This window comes from Lissotriton vulgaris, chromosome 4_1 (assembly GCF_964263255.1).
Source record: "Lissotriton vulgaris chromosome 4_1, aLisVul1.2, whole genome shotgun sequence".
Taxonomy (NCBI): domain Eukaryota; kingdom Metazoa; phylum Chordata; class Amphibia; order Caudata; family Salamandridae; genus Lissotriton; species Lissotriton vulgaris.
In genome coordinates this window covers 1,807,351,064-1,807,365,736 of record NC_141691.1, presented here as the reverse complement: position 1 = coordinate 1,807,365,736, position 14,673 = coordinate 1,807,351,064, and the positions used below count along the sequence as shown (strand labels likewise).

Here is a 14,673-nt window from a genome sequence, read left to right as displayed (position 1 = left end):
TTTCATCATTTACAGGAGCCTACATATACTCAGTACATAAACCCATCCAACATACATGAACAGAAACTGTTACACACAATAATGAACAAAATTCAATATAAATATGCACATCAGTTATGACAATACAAATCAACACTCACAATTCTGGAATATATTTGTCCAAACAGGAGAACACCTAACTTAACATAAATTGTAATTACTTGTCTACTCCTGAACAAATGGTCCAAGCAACCTCACCATGCACTGCTCTTATAACCACGGGGCTGATTTGTCAAATTTGTTATTATTTTCCTGATTACACTGCCTTATTAATCGCTTGTATGTTGTGCTGTTGTCGACGTGTTTCTAACCCGTGCCTTTATTTATGGGTTCTCTTCAGAACTTGGAACTGATAAACACTTGGGTTCCTAGGTCAGTTTGCCGTATACTAAGCATGGGCGAATTTTGCGAATTTGGCGTTCGCGAATTTGCGTATTTGCCAACTCGCAATCCGCAAAATCTGCAAACTCTCACGAATTTGCGGATTTTTTTTTGTGTTCGCAAGGGTTTCTGCCAGTTTGCGAGGGTTTTGTACCAGTTCGCAATTGCAAACTTACTTGTCGGCTCGCAAAGGTCGCAACTTTGTTGTTTCTACGTCTGGTTCATCATCACAGGTTCACAGGACCCTCTGTTTCACCACTGCCACCCTCTGATTCACCCATGCCACCCTCTGGTACATCACTGCTACCCTCTGATTCATCACTGTAGATTATGGGGGGAAAAGCAAGCACACCTGCCCTGCTTCAACTGACATGAATTAATTTGGGGTTGATTAATGTGTCACTGAATTTAAATTTCCTGTCTGGCACCTGCTTCCTTATCTGTAATTTGCTTTCTGTTGCAGTGCAATTTTTTTTCCGAGGACCTTTGTGGCCTACTTGTAGATATTCTATGAGCCTGCTGTGAGGGTCAAAGCAGGGTCATAGAATAGTTGCAAGCAGGCAACTGAACTCTGGAGGGGCCCCTCAGGAAGCCCTACAGGGAATTGTTACTAATTATGAGTTTGAACTTTTGCACCTGCTGAGTGCTTTCAGTTTTGCAAAACTCGTTTTTCTGCAGAACAGCAACTGTACGTAGGAAACTGAACTCTGGAGGGGCCCCTCAGGAAGCACTACAGGGAATGGTTACTAATGATGAGTGAACTTTTGCACCTGCTGAGTGCTTTCAGTTTTGCAAAACTCGTTTTTCTGCAGAACAGCAACTGTAATGCCCCAAACAAACTTACTTGTGAAAGTTGATTTCTAATCAAAAAGTGATCCAAAGAAAGTCAAAAAGGCCTCAAATCCAAAAAAGTGCAGGCAAATGTCAACCTGAGGAGTTATTCTGATAAAAATTATCATTTTCAGAAGGTTCATGCTGCTTGCTGGTGGATTTCTTGTGCAGAATTGCAAATTTTGTAATTTCGCGAGTGCGAGATTGTTGCTGCCCGCCGCAGCTACATGTTTGCAATTGCGAACTCTCGCGATGCGTCGCCAAACTCCAGCGGGATCCTGCAGCAAGATCCAAAATGGCGCAGCACTCGCAAAATATCGAGAAAAACAACTCGGCAAACGCTGAATGACGGTAAGTGAACGCCGCACGCCGCAATATTGTATCACCAAGCAAAAAAATCTGCTGCGTGCGAATCTGCGGATTTTCGTTAAATTCGCGAGAGTTCGCGGATTGCAAATTTACCAAAAATCCGCAAAATCCGCGAGCGGAACGGATTTTCCGCCCATTCTTACCGTATACTCGCAAACAACCATCTGCACTTCTCCAGTCACCAAATGGAATTCACAAGGACCAGTCCGGTGCATATGGACCTAACCCCAGCAAAACCCAAGTCAGCAAATACAGGAGAGTTGAAGCCAAAAGTTAGGGGAAAACCACACCAAGGGTCTGTTTGAAAATGAAAAAGGGCTATCTGATAGATGACCGAAAGCCTGTACATATCCTTCAGTGTCCAACTTACAGTCTTGTGTCCTTCTTCAACCAAGAAAGATTGTTTCCCTCTTAACAAAGAGACATTTTGAAAGGCACAGCAAGTTAAGCTTTCGGTTCTGACACTGGAGTGACATTAGATTTATGAGGCTGAGTAAGACAAAGCCTGGATGAAACTCTGCCTTTCATCCATTCATTGCAAGTCATTATATCTGGTAATAGAAACATTGTATTATGGTAAGGTGTTTAGCACTGGCCTGCACCGCTGCGCATCTTTGACAAGGTGCTCCAAGTGGACACCGGGGCACTGGGTCTCATCACCATCAGTGAGTCGCCCCCAGTGCATTAGTGAAAGACTGGGTGCCTGTTCGTAGCAGCTCTTTTGTCTCTCACTGTGCACCTTGCACCCACCTGAACTTCAAAGGGATACAGAGATCTCCCTGCACACATGCAGGCGGGGTCTGTGTGGTCCTTGAGACCCTCTAAGCATCCCAGAAGGCTGCCTTTAGGGAGCACACTGACAGTGCACTTTGAGGAGTGGTCTGTGCACTTCTGATGGCTTCTTTGCTCTGCGTCCACGTCCATAGTACAGCACAAGTGCAGAGGCAAAGTGTTTCCCTCTCCTGCATGGGGCAAATGTGGGAAAGCCTTCTTAAGAGACTGCCAGCGCTATCAGTCTTGCAGGAAGGGGCACACATGTATCTATAGCCGTTTCTGTTCTAAATGGCTGTGAGCCCCAGGGGCACTTTCTGGGATGGGGCCACTGGCATTTCACGCGTTTAGAAAAGGGAAAAACAGATAGGCAGAGAGTGTTAACATGAAATGACTTGAACAATTACTTTGACACATTTATCATATGAAAAACGGTACCAGCAATTTCGAATTGTAAGATAGTATGACGATTTCACTTCAATATCGCTTTGTGCAACAATATCCACATACTACGCATATCACAACCTAACTAAATAAATCAATGCAGTAGACTAAGAACGATTCTTACCAGATGGAACCAAAACAAGATCAGTGTAGTTGGCCCAGCAGCTGCTGAATGGAATGGTGGTGTTTCCTGTGAGTCCACCAGCAACATATGCATTTGCTGAGTTCTTAAGTTTGGCTGTCAAGGTCAATGCACTGGCACTAACAGCCACGCAGTTGTTCTGAAATGCAAAGAATGACATTCGTTTTTGTCTTCTCTTTCTCATTGTGCATTAAAATGGAAATAACTAATGATAATATTTTACATAACAGATTTACCATAAGGAGTCATTTCATATTTTGCGCTTATTCTCGTGTGACACAACTCTTGGTAAAATAAAAGCATTAACCAGATTTCCCATGCAACATTTTTTTGTGCTAAAATGATGGCGTCAATGTGTTGTGTCCTGGTCACAGCAGGTACTGGTTTACCAGCCACCCCCCTAATGGTTGGATATACACTCACCCCACACCCATCCACTACAGACGTCAAAGGTGACATGGGCCTGGTAATAAAGGGGCCCGAGTGCATGTGCTCGAGGCCAATTCAGTAACATACCAAGCAGTGTCTAGGGCCCACAACATTACACAAAGCAGATAACAAAACTACACTGTGTCACATAGTGCGAAACCTCTGTTAATGTATACAAACACTGTCATCGCTAGCGGGGCACGAAGGCCGTGCGCACAGGGCGGCACGAGTTTTGGGATGGCATACTCCCTCCACTCTTACCTGCCGTCTCCGGGTGGCAATCGCCCCCCACTCTTCAATTGGCCACGAGGGGCAGCAAATGCAAAACATCTCACCAACACACCCTCGCTCTTTGATGCAGAGGGGAGGCAAACACGGGGACTGCCACAGGCGGCCAAAGTGCTTGCTACACCACTGTATGCAAAACAGATGTAATGCGGGGACCAATGAAAAGCACCTTTCCATGCAAGGCCAGTTCTCTTAACACAGTATGAACTGGCTTTAGTGAAACCTTAGAGCAAAGGAAAGCATGTGAAGTCTATGTAATTCCCTCTTAAGCAGTTATCTGCTCTTTGAACAAATACATACAGTGGAAAACGTCTGTAAGATGCCTTTTGCTCGGCTTTGCACAATGACCCTAAGTTGTACTTGCTTATGCAAAACTGCTATATTCTATATGTGCTCATGCCAAAACGGCTTTTTTTGTGTGACAGCCATTGATAATCTTAGCGTACACCTGTTTTTAGGTCGAGGGATCTATAAGCTGCAAAGCAGCTTCCGGTCCGGAGATTTAATGTTACTTAGTAGGGCTTCAGAACCCGCCTCCCTGCCCTGTCTCTCCACCATTGGCTGGCTTCCTAAACGGAGGCCAGCCATTGGAGGAGAGAGCCGTCCCTCCAAAGAAGCCCCGTCTTTTTCGGATTTGGGGGCGTAAGTTTTGCTGTTCTTTAGACAGTGACGTTGTCTGTCACTCAAAACAGCAAAACCCCGCCCCGAATCCGAAAAATTCTGAAGCTGGCGGGCGCCATTTTGCTGGTCAAGCAGCATCTACCAGGACATGAGGTAAGCCTCTGCTCCCCTGTTTGTGCCTTTCTTCGTGCCGCCCCCCTGTTTGTGCTGTTGTTTCTTGCCTCTGACTCCCTGTTTGGCAACCCCTTCCCTCCGCCCGCACGTCTGGTTTTCCCTTCCTCCCGTGTGCCATTTTTCGTGCTTCTGTCCCGTTTGTTTTTTTGCCTGTTTACTTAATGACGCTGTTCGAGGTTGCGGGCTTTCACTATTGCACGAGCATCCTTGGCACCAACAACAGGCTAAGGGCTTTGCCTTCAGAGCGAGCCATACCCTCTGCAGTAATCGAGGAACCATGCACCCGGATCGGTCAACCCCAATACTTACAGCCTGGAACTATCCTCCTTCCGGTGGCCCGGGCATCCACGCCTCTTCACAGAGAGTGTAAGCTTCAGCTCTCTAACACTCTTGTACTCTCAGCTGCCTGAGGCTCCTGCCCTCAAAGCGCTAGAGGAACCTAGCACTAACAGCTCTCTGAGGGCCCTGGCACTCACAGCTCTCTGAGGGCCCTGACACTCACAACTCATTGAGGACCCTGACACTCACAGCTCTCTTGGGGCCCTGGCACTCATAGCTCTCCGAGGGCCCTGGCACTGGCTGTTCTCTGAGGGTCGCGATATTAAGAGTTCTCTGAGAGCCCTGGCACACACAGCTCTCTTGGGGCCCTGGCACTGACAATCTTCTGTGGCCCCTGCCGCTCGCAGTGTCCCAGCGCCCTAGCAACCACTGCTCCACTCTAGCAATCTGACACTCACATTTCTCCGATGACCCTGGCACCCACAGTTACCCGATAGGACATTGGCTCTCGGAGCTCTCCCTAGCGCCCTGACACTTTCAACTCTCTGAGGCGCCTGTACCCACAGCTCTTGAAAGACCCTAAAACAGACACAGCTCCCCCTAGGGCTCTAACACCCCACTCTCCCGGGACCACCAACAGCTTCCCGAGGTTCCCAGGCACTCGCGTACCTCCGCGGACCTGGCACAGATGCCAGACGCACTCGTGTAGCTCTGCGGACCTGGTACAGATGCCAGAGAAGCCTCAGTTCACAGTCCCCGGGTGCGCACTGGACTGGCCGGCCGAGCTCCCTCGGGGCCCGCACGCCCCTGCCCCTGTATCACTGGGTCCTTCGGAGCCCTCCGCAGTCAGCTCTCCGCGGATCCTCGCCTTCCTTCCACAGATCCGTGGGGCTGAGCGCAGCATCCCACACTGAAGTGGAAGAGCCGAGAAGCGCAGGTTGGAAAGAGCCAATCACGGGCAAGTGGGAGCGCACCGGTGAACTCTCTATTAGGGAGAAGCCCCCGCCGTGCACACACCATTAAACACGCTCCCGGCGCGCAGGAAAGCCTCCCATCCTAAGGGGAACATCCACTTCTGCGTATTGATACAGCGCCCTGGTCCTCCCCTGATAACTGGCTGATTGTAAAATACATCTTATTACCCCAGTCTCCTCCTGGTGCTGTCCGGGCTGGCGCAGCCGACCCTTCTGCGACGAATCACGGAGGGAACTCCAGAGAAAAGCCAAAACAGAGAAGATTGTTGGGAAGCGACATCAGCGCAACTCAGTGCAGCTCAGAGGGTTTCAACAATGTGCTTGGACCCGCGGCCGCGCCACACTGGCGTTGATTCCGGATTAGAAGTACTGGAGGGGCAGACGCTGGTCTTGAGGGTACTGGCGGGATAGATACTGTTACTGAGGGTACTGGTGGGGCAAACATTGGTACTGTGGGTATTGACACTGGTACTGAGGGTATTCACAGAGCAGACAGCAGGGGCGGCTGGTGACATTGGAAAGTAGTGGGGCGTAAACTGATTTGCATACTGCACCGTTGCGAGCGAAAGTGGGTCTCTACACTTTTAGCACAGACCTACCTTCGCTTCCCCACTCATACTCGGTTTCATCTGTCATCTGCCCACTTTACACCAATCGTATTTAGTCTAAATTCCTGCCTGTATTATTTTCTTAGCTGTGCCTTCCCCGTACAGGTTAAGTTTAAGTCTATTCTTACAATGCAGCTCTCTCTCACTATAGATGTAGTATCTTGTTCTCTGTTTGGCAAGGATATCTCTGCCATCTGACTCTACATTACCAGTCCAGCTCTGTCCTCTCTGCATTCTCGGCCTTGCCTCACTTCCTCCTCTGCTTTCATGGTCCCTTGATCTAAACATTCTCTACCTATCAGTGTTTCTCTCTTCTTTCTCACCATATTGCCAGTCAACTACGACCCTCATTTTCTGCATTCTCAGTCTTATCATTCTCCTTACATTAGCACAACTCTTTACATTTTCACCCACCAATCCTTTTATTTTGTTTTAGTAGAGAACATAAGCTGTGAGGCACACGGTGAACACCTAAGCCGGCAAGATTGCTCAATAAGCCAAATGTGCAATGCTGTCTTCTGCTGTAACATAAAAGGCACAAGACCACATCCGGCAGGGCCAACTCTGCCTCCCATCCTGCCAGGGCCAGTCAATTGAGAACCTTTAAATTCAATAATAGTAAGGTATGTGTTTTACAGTGTTCAGAAAACACAGACGCGCTATCTAAAGTGGCACATGAATTTAGCATGATTATTATTAAAATGCGAACTAGCAAAATTAAGTTAATGGATTCCTGGTCTGCTTAAATGCAGTGATTTTCCCATAGCGTATTTCCACACATTACTTTCCTTATTATGGATGTTTGCATAATTTAACTAGCCATCTGGGAAATTTACAGGCCTGCGTTAACCTAATGTTCGTTTTTTTCCTGAAAATATCAACATTGTGAGTTATATGAACCGGGCGCGAACAGTTAACTTTATCAGTATAAACAGATTTACTTTTCTGCTGTGAAAAGAGAAATGGGAATTAAAATGCTCCTTGAGGTTTTACTCATTAGAAGGGCCGCGCTAGAATGTTCCATTCATCATTTGTTGGCTGCGCAGCACCGTGGATATAACAGCAACTCTGGGAGATTTGCAGTTCTTGGGTGCCGTGGCCCCCAACCTCTGCTGGCATGCTGCCCCCTCAGACTTGCTGAACTTTGGGGGAGCACGCTGAGGGGGCCCAGAGGCAATGCAGGTGACACCCAGGTGAGCAGATGTGGAAGGTGACTGCCGGTGGTGGGGGCTGCAGTGTGCTGGGGGTGTGCTGGAACTCGAGGGATGTGGTGTGGTTCCTGCCAGAAAGGCCTCGCCCCCCAGCAGTGGCACTCTCCCGGCACCTCTTATGGCAAGGGGGGGCATGCGGGAGTGACCCCGTCTGAGCACAAAGAAGAGATGCTTGCCCGCTACAATGGGATAAAAAAAACTGAACACCGAGGACATACATTGTTCTTCCAATCCCCTATAACCCCTCCTCCCCACCCCATTTTCTTGACTCCCCCTCTCTGGGTCGCTGCAGTGTATCTCTTTCACTACCACCCTATCTTATCTATTCTCTCCATTTCCTCTACTTCATTCATTGCCAGGAATCCTGTGATGTGCATGTGCTCCTGGAGAGAGCCCTGGCCTGGTGCTGACTATATTATATTAAATATAAAAAACAAAACTTACCTCAGTTACCGCCGGTCCGGGTCTACGCCACCTCTGTTCCCCGACCCCTTGGCGCCTCACGGCACAAATGGAGACTGGCAGCCCTCGCAGCCAATGCTGGCGCTTAGGGCACAGGTTTCTCTTCGCCCACAGCACGTCCATAATGGGCATTCGCAAAAAAGCGCAAACGCAAGTGCGCATGCGTGGGCAAAAAATTCACCCTCCGTCCCCACTCATGCGTACTTGTGTTGCTTGCCCTAGTGACATCATCATGTCAGTCAACATGACGCCAACCCGCCCACCCCCTTCAGACTCTGAAGGGGGTGGGCAATGTGATGTCATGCTGACTGACATGATTGGAATGTCAGTTCTCCTGCCTTGGCGTCTTTCAACAGAAATGCTGCGGGAGCTGCGGGCGGGCGGGGGGGCTACGCCCCCACGCCCCAATGGACGCACCGCGCCTGGCAGACAGGTAATAGTGTGGCAAACACTGGTACTGAGGGTATTGGCGGAGAATACACTGGTTACTGAATGTACTGGCGGGGCAAACACTTGTACTGTGGATACTAGCTGGGCAGACACTGGTACCAGGAGCGGCCCGTTCAGGTAAGAGCGGTGGGGCCGGGTGGGAGAGGGGGATTCGATAGATGAAGGCGTTCTGCCCCCTGATTGCACTCATTTATCCTGTTTTGTAGGTGGCTCTATGTGTGGGTGACTGTGTGAGGGTGGCTCTGTGTAGGTGGCTTGGTGTGTGTGGGTGGCTCTATGTGAATGACTCTGTGTGGGTGGCTCTGTGTGGGTGTAAATGCAATAGGTCATGCATATGCGAGCGATTAAGCTATTGGCAGTGTAAATGACAATGCCATTTATTTATGATTTTAAAAAAAAAGGTCATGAGCAATGCCAATAGCTCTACCTTTAATAATTCCGAGACCATTGCATTGTAAATGCGTGTTGAATACTGTGCCCTAGAATTGTTAAACATTTACCAAATGCTGGTTGAATTGGTACATGCAGTGCTGCTCTGCTCGAATTTTAGTGAATCTGGGCCCCATTCTCATTTGTGGTGTTCTAAAACAATGTGCAATAAACAAGCAGATATGATGGGTGTATTATAATAAATATCAGGCAAGACGTAAATAGCTATCTTAGGCCTGAAGGAAGAAACCCAATTTGCATTTGGCCCCTGAACTGATAAGAGCAGGGGGGACATTTGCTCCTAACTTTCAGAGAGCTGCAGTATTCTCTTCCAAAGAATGGACAAAGGAGGCGTCAGCACAGCAACCACGCCCCCACTGGCATTTGTTCAGACAGCCCACCTGGCTTGCAGATAAGTAGGTCCAATTCTTCATAAGTTCTTACAATCCAAGGATCCAATTCAGCAACATTTGGCTGCGAGTAGATGTGACTTGCAGAGTTTCCCACAACCATAGATGTGTGCCAGTACCTAGGAGTCAATCTCTGCCTAGATGCAATTCACAAACTCCCGGAGGAGATTTACACCTCGTAGAACTAATAGATTAACCCATTCCGTAGACTGAGGGGTGTCAACAAGCCCAACTCAAATTACAACCCTTAAATTACTACTTGTAATTTGCTGGCCAGATTTTAGGTGTACATCACAGATATATTTCTATATTGCATACGTGGAAATCGCAGCCTAATCCACGTAGAACTATCTTTTGACAAGAAGAGGGAATAGGTCTCACCAGAAGAAAATAAAAACACACCTAACAAACAATGAAACTGAAAGCATGTAAAGCCTACACCTCAGGCTCTGACCTCCTGCTGTGTGCTGTGGGACACCGCGGAGCCATAGATCACCTATGTTTTGGTACGTGCCTGTGTGTGTGTGTTTTGGACTATCAAAGTGTTATGATTTTTCTTTGAGTGTGTGAAACATGGTGTTTGATGTGAGATGTCATATATTTGTTTTAACTAATTTGCAAAGTATATATTTGTAATTTTCAATATGTGTGCATCTATTATGTTGACATTCTATAATGCTTTCTATTTACGTATCTGCAGTTTTCGGTTATAATACTTTTTGCCTTTTAAAAATATTCTTTAATGTTTATCAAATTTGAATTGTTTGCGGTCTGCAAATGTTTCCATATATTTGACGATTTGTATTCAGATTTGTATATTAAATTTAGGTTATTATTGTTTAATTTTTGTGCAACATGGGTGTCTGAAATGGCTCAGGCTATATGACTATCTTTGCAAAAACCAGTTGATGGACAGAATGCAGAACAATGTCATACATTCACCACAGGTACAGAGATCTGGGCCTAAATCCATCGTTTTTTTGCACTCCACACCACCCCAGTTCAGACATGGCCATATGCAAATCAGCCTTGACCCTGTGCCTCATGGGAACAGTCCCCGAACTGCCAAGCCATGTCTTTACTGGACTGGAATCAAGCATCCTAGGACCGGTGTCTGGCTATCAGCCGTCTTCGGTAGCTTGTTTCCGGTCCAGGGAAGGCATGGCTTGGCAATTCGGGGTGGACTGTTGCCATGAGGCACAGGGTCAAACTGATTTGCATATGGCCATGTCTGAACTGGGGTGGCAGAGTGGGCTAAAGAACGGTGATGGATTAAACCCAGATCAGTTGACTGGGGGTGAGTGCTTGTATTGTCAATGCTCCGTCCATCATTTCCTTTGGTTTTTCTTTATATGACTATCTTTGTCTTTTGTTTACTTTATTTTTTTGTCCTAATGTTAGCCTAGACGTTTTGATTGAAAAAAATAAAATATTCATGATGTACTTAGTTATAGGGGCTTTCATCCATTGTTCATTTATTGTGCCTGTGCCATTCACATTTGTCTTCCTTTCACTACAGCATATAGCATGGGAAAATTAGTCCGCTCATTTTTGAGTTATGACAATCTGCTCTTTCCCAAAAAGTATATATGCACAAAAAGTAGTTTCCTTCAATGCTCGGGACTACTATTGCATTGTGTGCATTTTATGAACAAACTAACCATTTGTAAATTTGTGAAGGCCTGGCAACTTACCCAACAACAAAGTGTTAGGAAATGTGACAGGTGGGTGTACAGGATATATTGTAATGATTCTCATCTATCGTATTACCACCTATCTCTAAACAAAGCCTTGTGGATCTTGGGTGCTGCGCTGCAAGAGCAGTGGAGGCTTCAGCCAGCTGCAGTCTGCCTGCTATTTTTAAAATCCCCTGACTCAGCTGCATGTTTGTTTCTCCAAGTGGCTCTTTCTTTTATGGGAGCTGCTTTGGTGATACACACTGTTGCTACAGTAGCAAGGCGAACCTGCAGGCATTTTGCTTTCCGAAGACAGACCCCCAGAGGGGAGAAAAATGTCCCTGATCCACTGGAAGCTGATTTTCTTAGTGCGTGGGGTACATTTGTTGAGTTTTACTCAGTCTGTACTGCCATAGTATACCTAAGGGACGTGTATAGGAAATAAACAGATAGGTATCATATCAGAGGGGTGCTTTACATTGGGTGGCCTATCAGATGCCTGTTACTGCCGCCACTGAAAGAATTTTCAATGCATCTCACATTTTCAATTATAACTTACACTTCTATTTTCACAAAGTTAAATATATACATGTATTTTCTTCTACATCTATATATAACTCTCTTTTGCAATTCACTACTTCTGAGTGGAGATTTACACCCAAGTCTAGATTTACATATCTCCAGCCATCAAAAGGAGGGGTGGCATCTACTACAACCGAATGTATGAGTGTAAAGCTACTACTAGCAACTTTTCACCTACTGATGGACATCTCAACCAAATGGCTGGAGATCTCCTTATGGAAAAGTATATAGTAATATAATAAAGTTTAGAATATTTTTTAAAAATAAATGAAAATATTTATTGTACAAAATGAATTGGAATTAATGTAAAATATTTCTTAATGAAAATATGTTTTACAGCACATTATCTCATCAAAACAACTGTTTTAAATAAATAAATCAATATAATTTATAAATATTAAATTTCAAACAATAATTTAAAAGAAACCATTACTCACCCTCATTAGCATTTTTATTTACTATTTAATAAACATGGCTGAAAAGTTACATATTTGATGAATTTAACACATATATTTTTTAAATGTTTAATTTTTTTCAATGAAGTTGATCATTACATTTAAAAAAAATCAATAATCACATTTTTAGCATTTATAGAATTTTAAATGTGGAAATAATGTATTGTATTTTACATTTTTTCCTATTGGGTGTTAATGTTATTCCCTATCTCCAATATTTTCTATGAGAATGTTTTGCAGTCCAAGTTGTAGGCCATGTGTGGTGCTTGGCTTACTCCTAGGCTGGCCTGGAGTACATTTAACATTTAAGCCTGATCTAATACCTTAAGGGCTGTAGTAGGTTTGGGAGTATATTTTGTGAACTGTTGTCTTACTATTTTGGAGGTGTGTGTTTGTACTGCCATGCCTCTCTCAAACTTCACATTAAAGTTTTCTAACCCCCCTCTTAATTATTGACCATTTTCCCACTATTCCCCTGGTCCCTTTCACATTTATGACTAATTCACAGACCCACATTTAAGGAGATATCCACCACTTTAGCACAGATCTCCACATAGAAAAGCGAGAGGCGGCAGTATCTGGCTGTAGGTTTGTGAACTGTATTTTGTTGCAGAACTACAGTATCTATTGAAGGCCCAGTCAGACTGGTGTATCTAAAGGTTTTCAAAGTTTAGCGTACCCTCTCTGAACATTCAATGCAGAATGAAACAGTGGGCGTAGAATCCACAGTAAATAATTCTGCCCATTAACTTCTCTGTGGCATGCTCTCTGTTTGTAATGCACTCAGTTCCACCATCCCACTGGTTCTCAAAGAAATGTTAGCAGTGCACGTTTCAGTAACATTCAAGACACATTATCCATTTGTGTCAAACTAGTTTTAAAGACTCAAGAGGTGATTTAATTTAGGATGCTGGATATTGGCAATTGAACATGTTAAAGAAAACCCTGATGTGTGAAAGATAAACAGGAGTCTTTTTGTTTTTTGGGCCTATTTAGAGATGGGTAGTAAGTCACCCATTTTTGGGGGAAACTCTATTAAAAAAGTAGGATCGAAAGGCTGAATTTCCTCCAAAATACAGAGGTTGCCCTAGAAATTTTCAGTTAAGATTAAAATGACAGTCTCCTGTTATCATTACCAGGGCAATGAAATCAAGCAAGACTGAAACAGCACGTCAGAGAGCAATTAAATACTGTTAAGAGTGACTGCGCTTACGTTATCATCCACCGCCTGTATCGAGGGTTGTTGAGTAAGCAGTGCTCCGGGTAATCCTGCCTCAGGTTGGGTGACGACAATGAGTTTGGTTACGGTAGACACAAAGCTTGCTGGGGCTTCGGTTCTTTCTGTTACATTGCCACTTGCCATCTGGAAAAACAGAAAATCATTTATTTAGATGTGGATCTTTTACAAAAACACCACATATTAATCTCCTACTTCTTTCAGATTGGAAGCATTTCATTTTCTATTCTCACACACCCTTTCATACTATTTACAATTGAGCGTCCCGAGCATGATTTCTGTGGTAGAAGATATTGGAAATTACAATCCCACTGACCCCGGGTGCCACCTTCATTGGTTTACAGCACACATTCACTGCTTGAGCTGGGCTGTGCAGGAGCAACGTGAAGCTCTTCTCTCTGTTTATCTATTCTTTAAAATTCTTCCCTCCGTACTAATTTGCGGCCTCCTTGCAGCTGCAGAGGCTCCAGGGCATTGCAAATGTACACAGACCAGACTAAAAGGTAGTTCAGAAGTTGGGTTTGAGGGGGCAGCCGACCGAAGGGAGGTCTCCCCCCCCCAAGAATTTAGGCAGGGGCGGGTCCTTCCATTTTGTAGCTCATTGGGCTGTCCAGGGCCTTACCCTAGGTGCGACTTATATATATTAAAAAGGAAGGTTTGGGCCTGGCAAAAGTTTTCTTTTTGCCAGGTCAAAATGGTAGTTTAAAGCTGCGGACACAGGTACTTCAATTGCAGGCCCAAGGCATGTTTAAGGGGTTACTTACGTGGGTGGCACAATCAGTGCTGCAGGCCAACTAGAGCATTTCATTTACAGGCCCTGGACACATGTTGTGGTACTTTAGGGAGGACTTATACATAAATTAAATATGCCAAGTGGGTGCAAGCCAATGTTACCATATTTTAGGGAACAAACACAAGCACTTTAGGACTAGTTAACAGTGGTAAAGTGCACAGAAGGCTGGCAAAAACCAAGTCAGCAAAAACAGAAGATCTGAAGGCAAAAGGTTACGGGAAACACACCCAAAGATGCCAGGTCTAACAGCCTCAATACGATTTGTGACTTAAAGGAGTGTGTAGTGTGAGGTGGGTAGTCCAAGTTTCATTATTGCAGTAACTATTTCCCTTCTGGCATTCATGAACTTCAGAGCGTTTGCCTCATTCAAGATACAGCTATTTAAAGGGGAAAGACCCAAAGTAGGCTATGGGTGAGCACATATTTTTAAGAAATGTTGAGTTTTATTTTTGGAGTGAGATGTGTTCCGGATTTGTTTCCTGTCCTTGGTGATTAGGCATTGAAATATGGATATAAGGGTGAACCCACTGGAGGGTTAATGGGATTGCCTTTCAACTAGCAGCAGAAAGCCTCTTTTTAGCTGGATTTGGAAGTGTCTAAAACAAAGGCCTAACTAAA

At 45.2% G+C, this 14,673-nt stretch overlaps 1 protein-coding gene across 1 annotated transcript in view; it reads right to left on the bottom strand.

Moving 5' to 3' along the window:
* LOC147724585 (fibrocystin-L-like) overlaps nucleotides 1-14,673 on the bottom strand; it is a 505,554-nt gene that overhangs the window by 29,347 nt on the left and 461,534 nt on the right. Inside the window, exons 77-78 of the mRNA XM_086918064.1 lie at nucleotides 13,239-13,388; nucleotides 2,960-3,116 (exon numbers count right to left, since the gene is read on the bottom strand). Of these exons, the coding sequence (XP_086774190.1) occupies nucleotides 2,960-3,116; nucleotides 13,239-13,388 (307 nt within the window). The remainder of the gene's footprint in view (nucleotides 1-2,959; nucleotides 3,117-13,238; nucleotides 13,389-14,673) is intronic.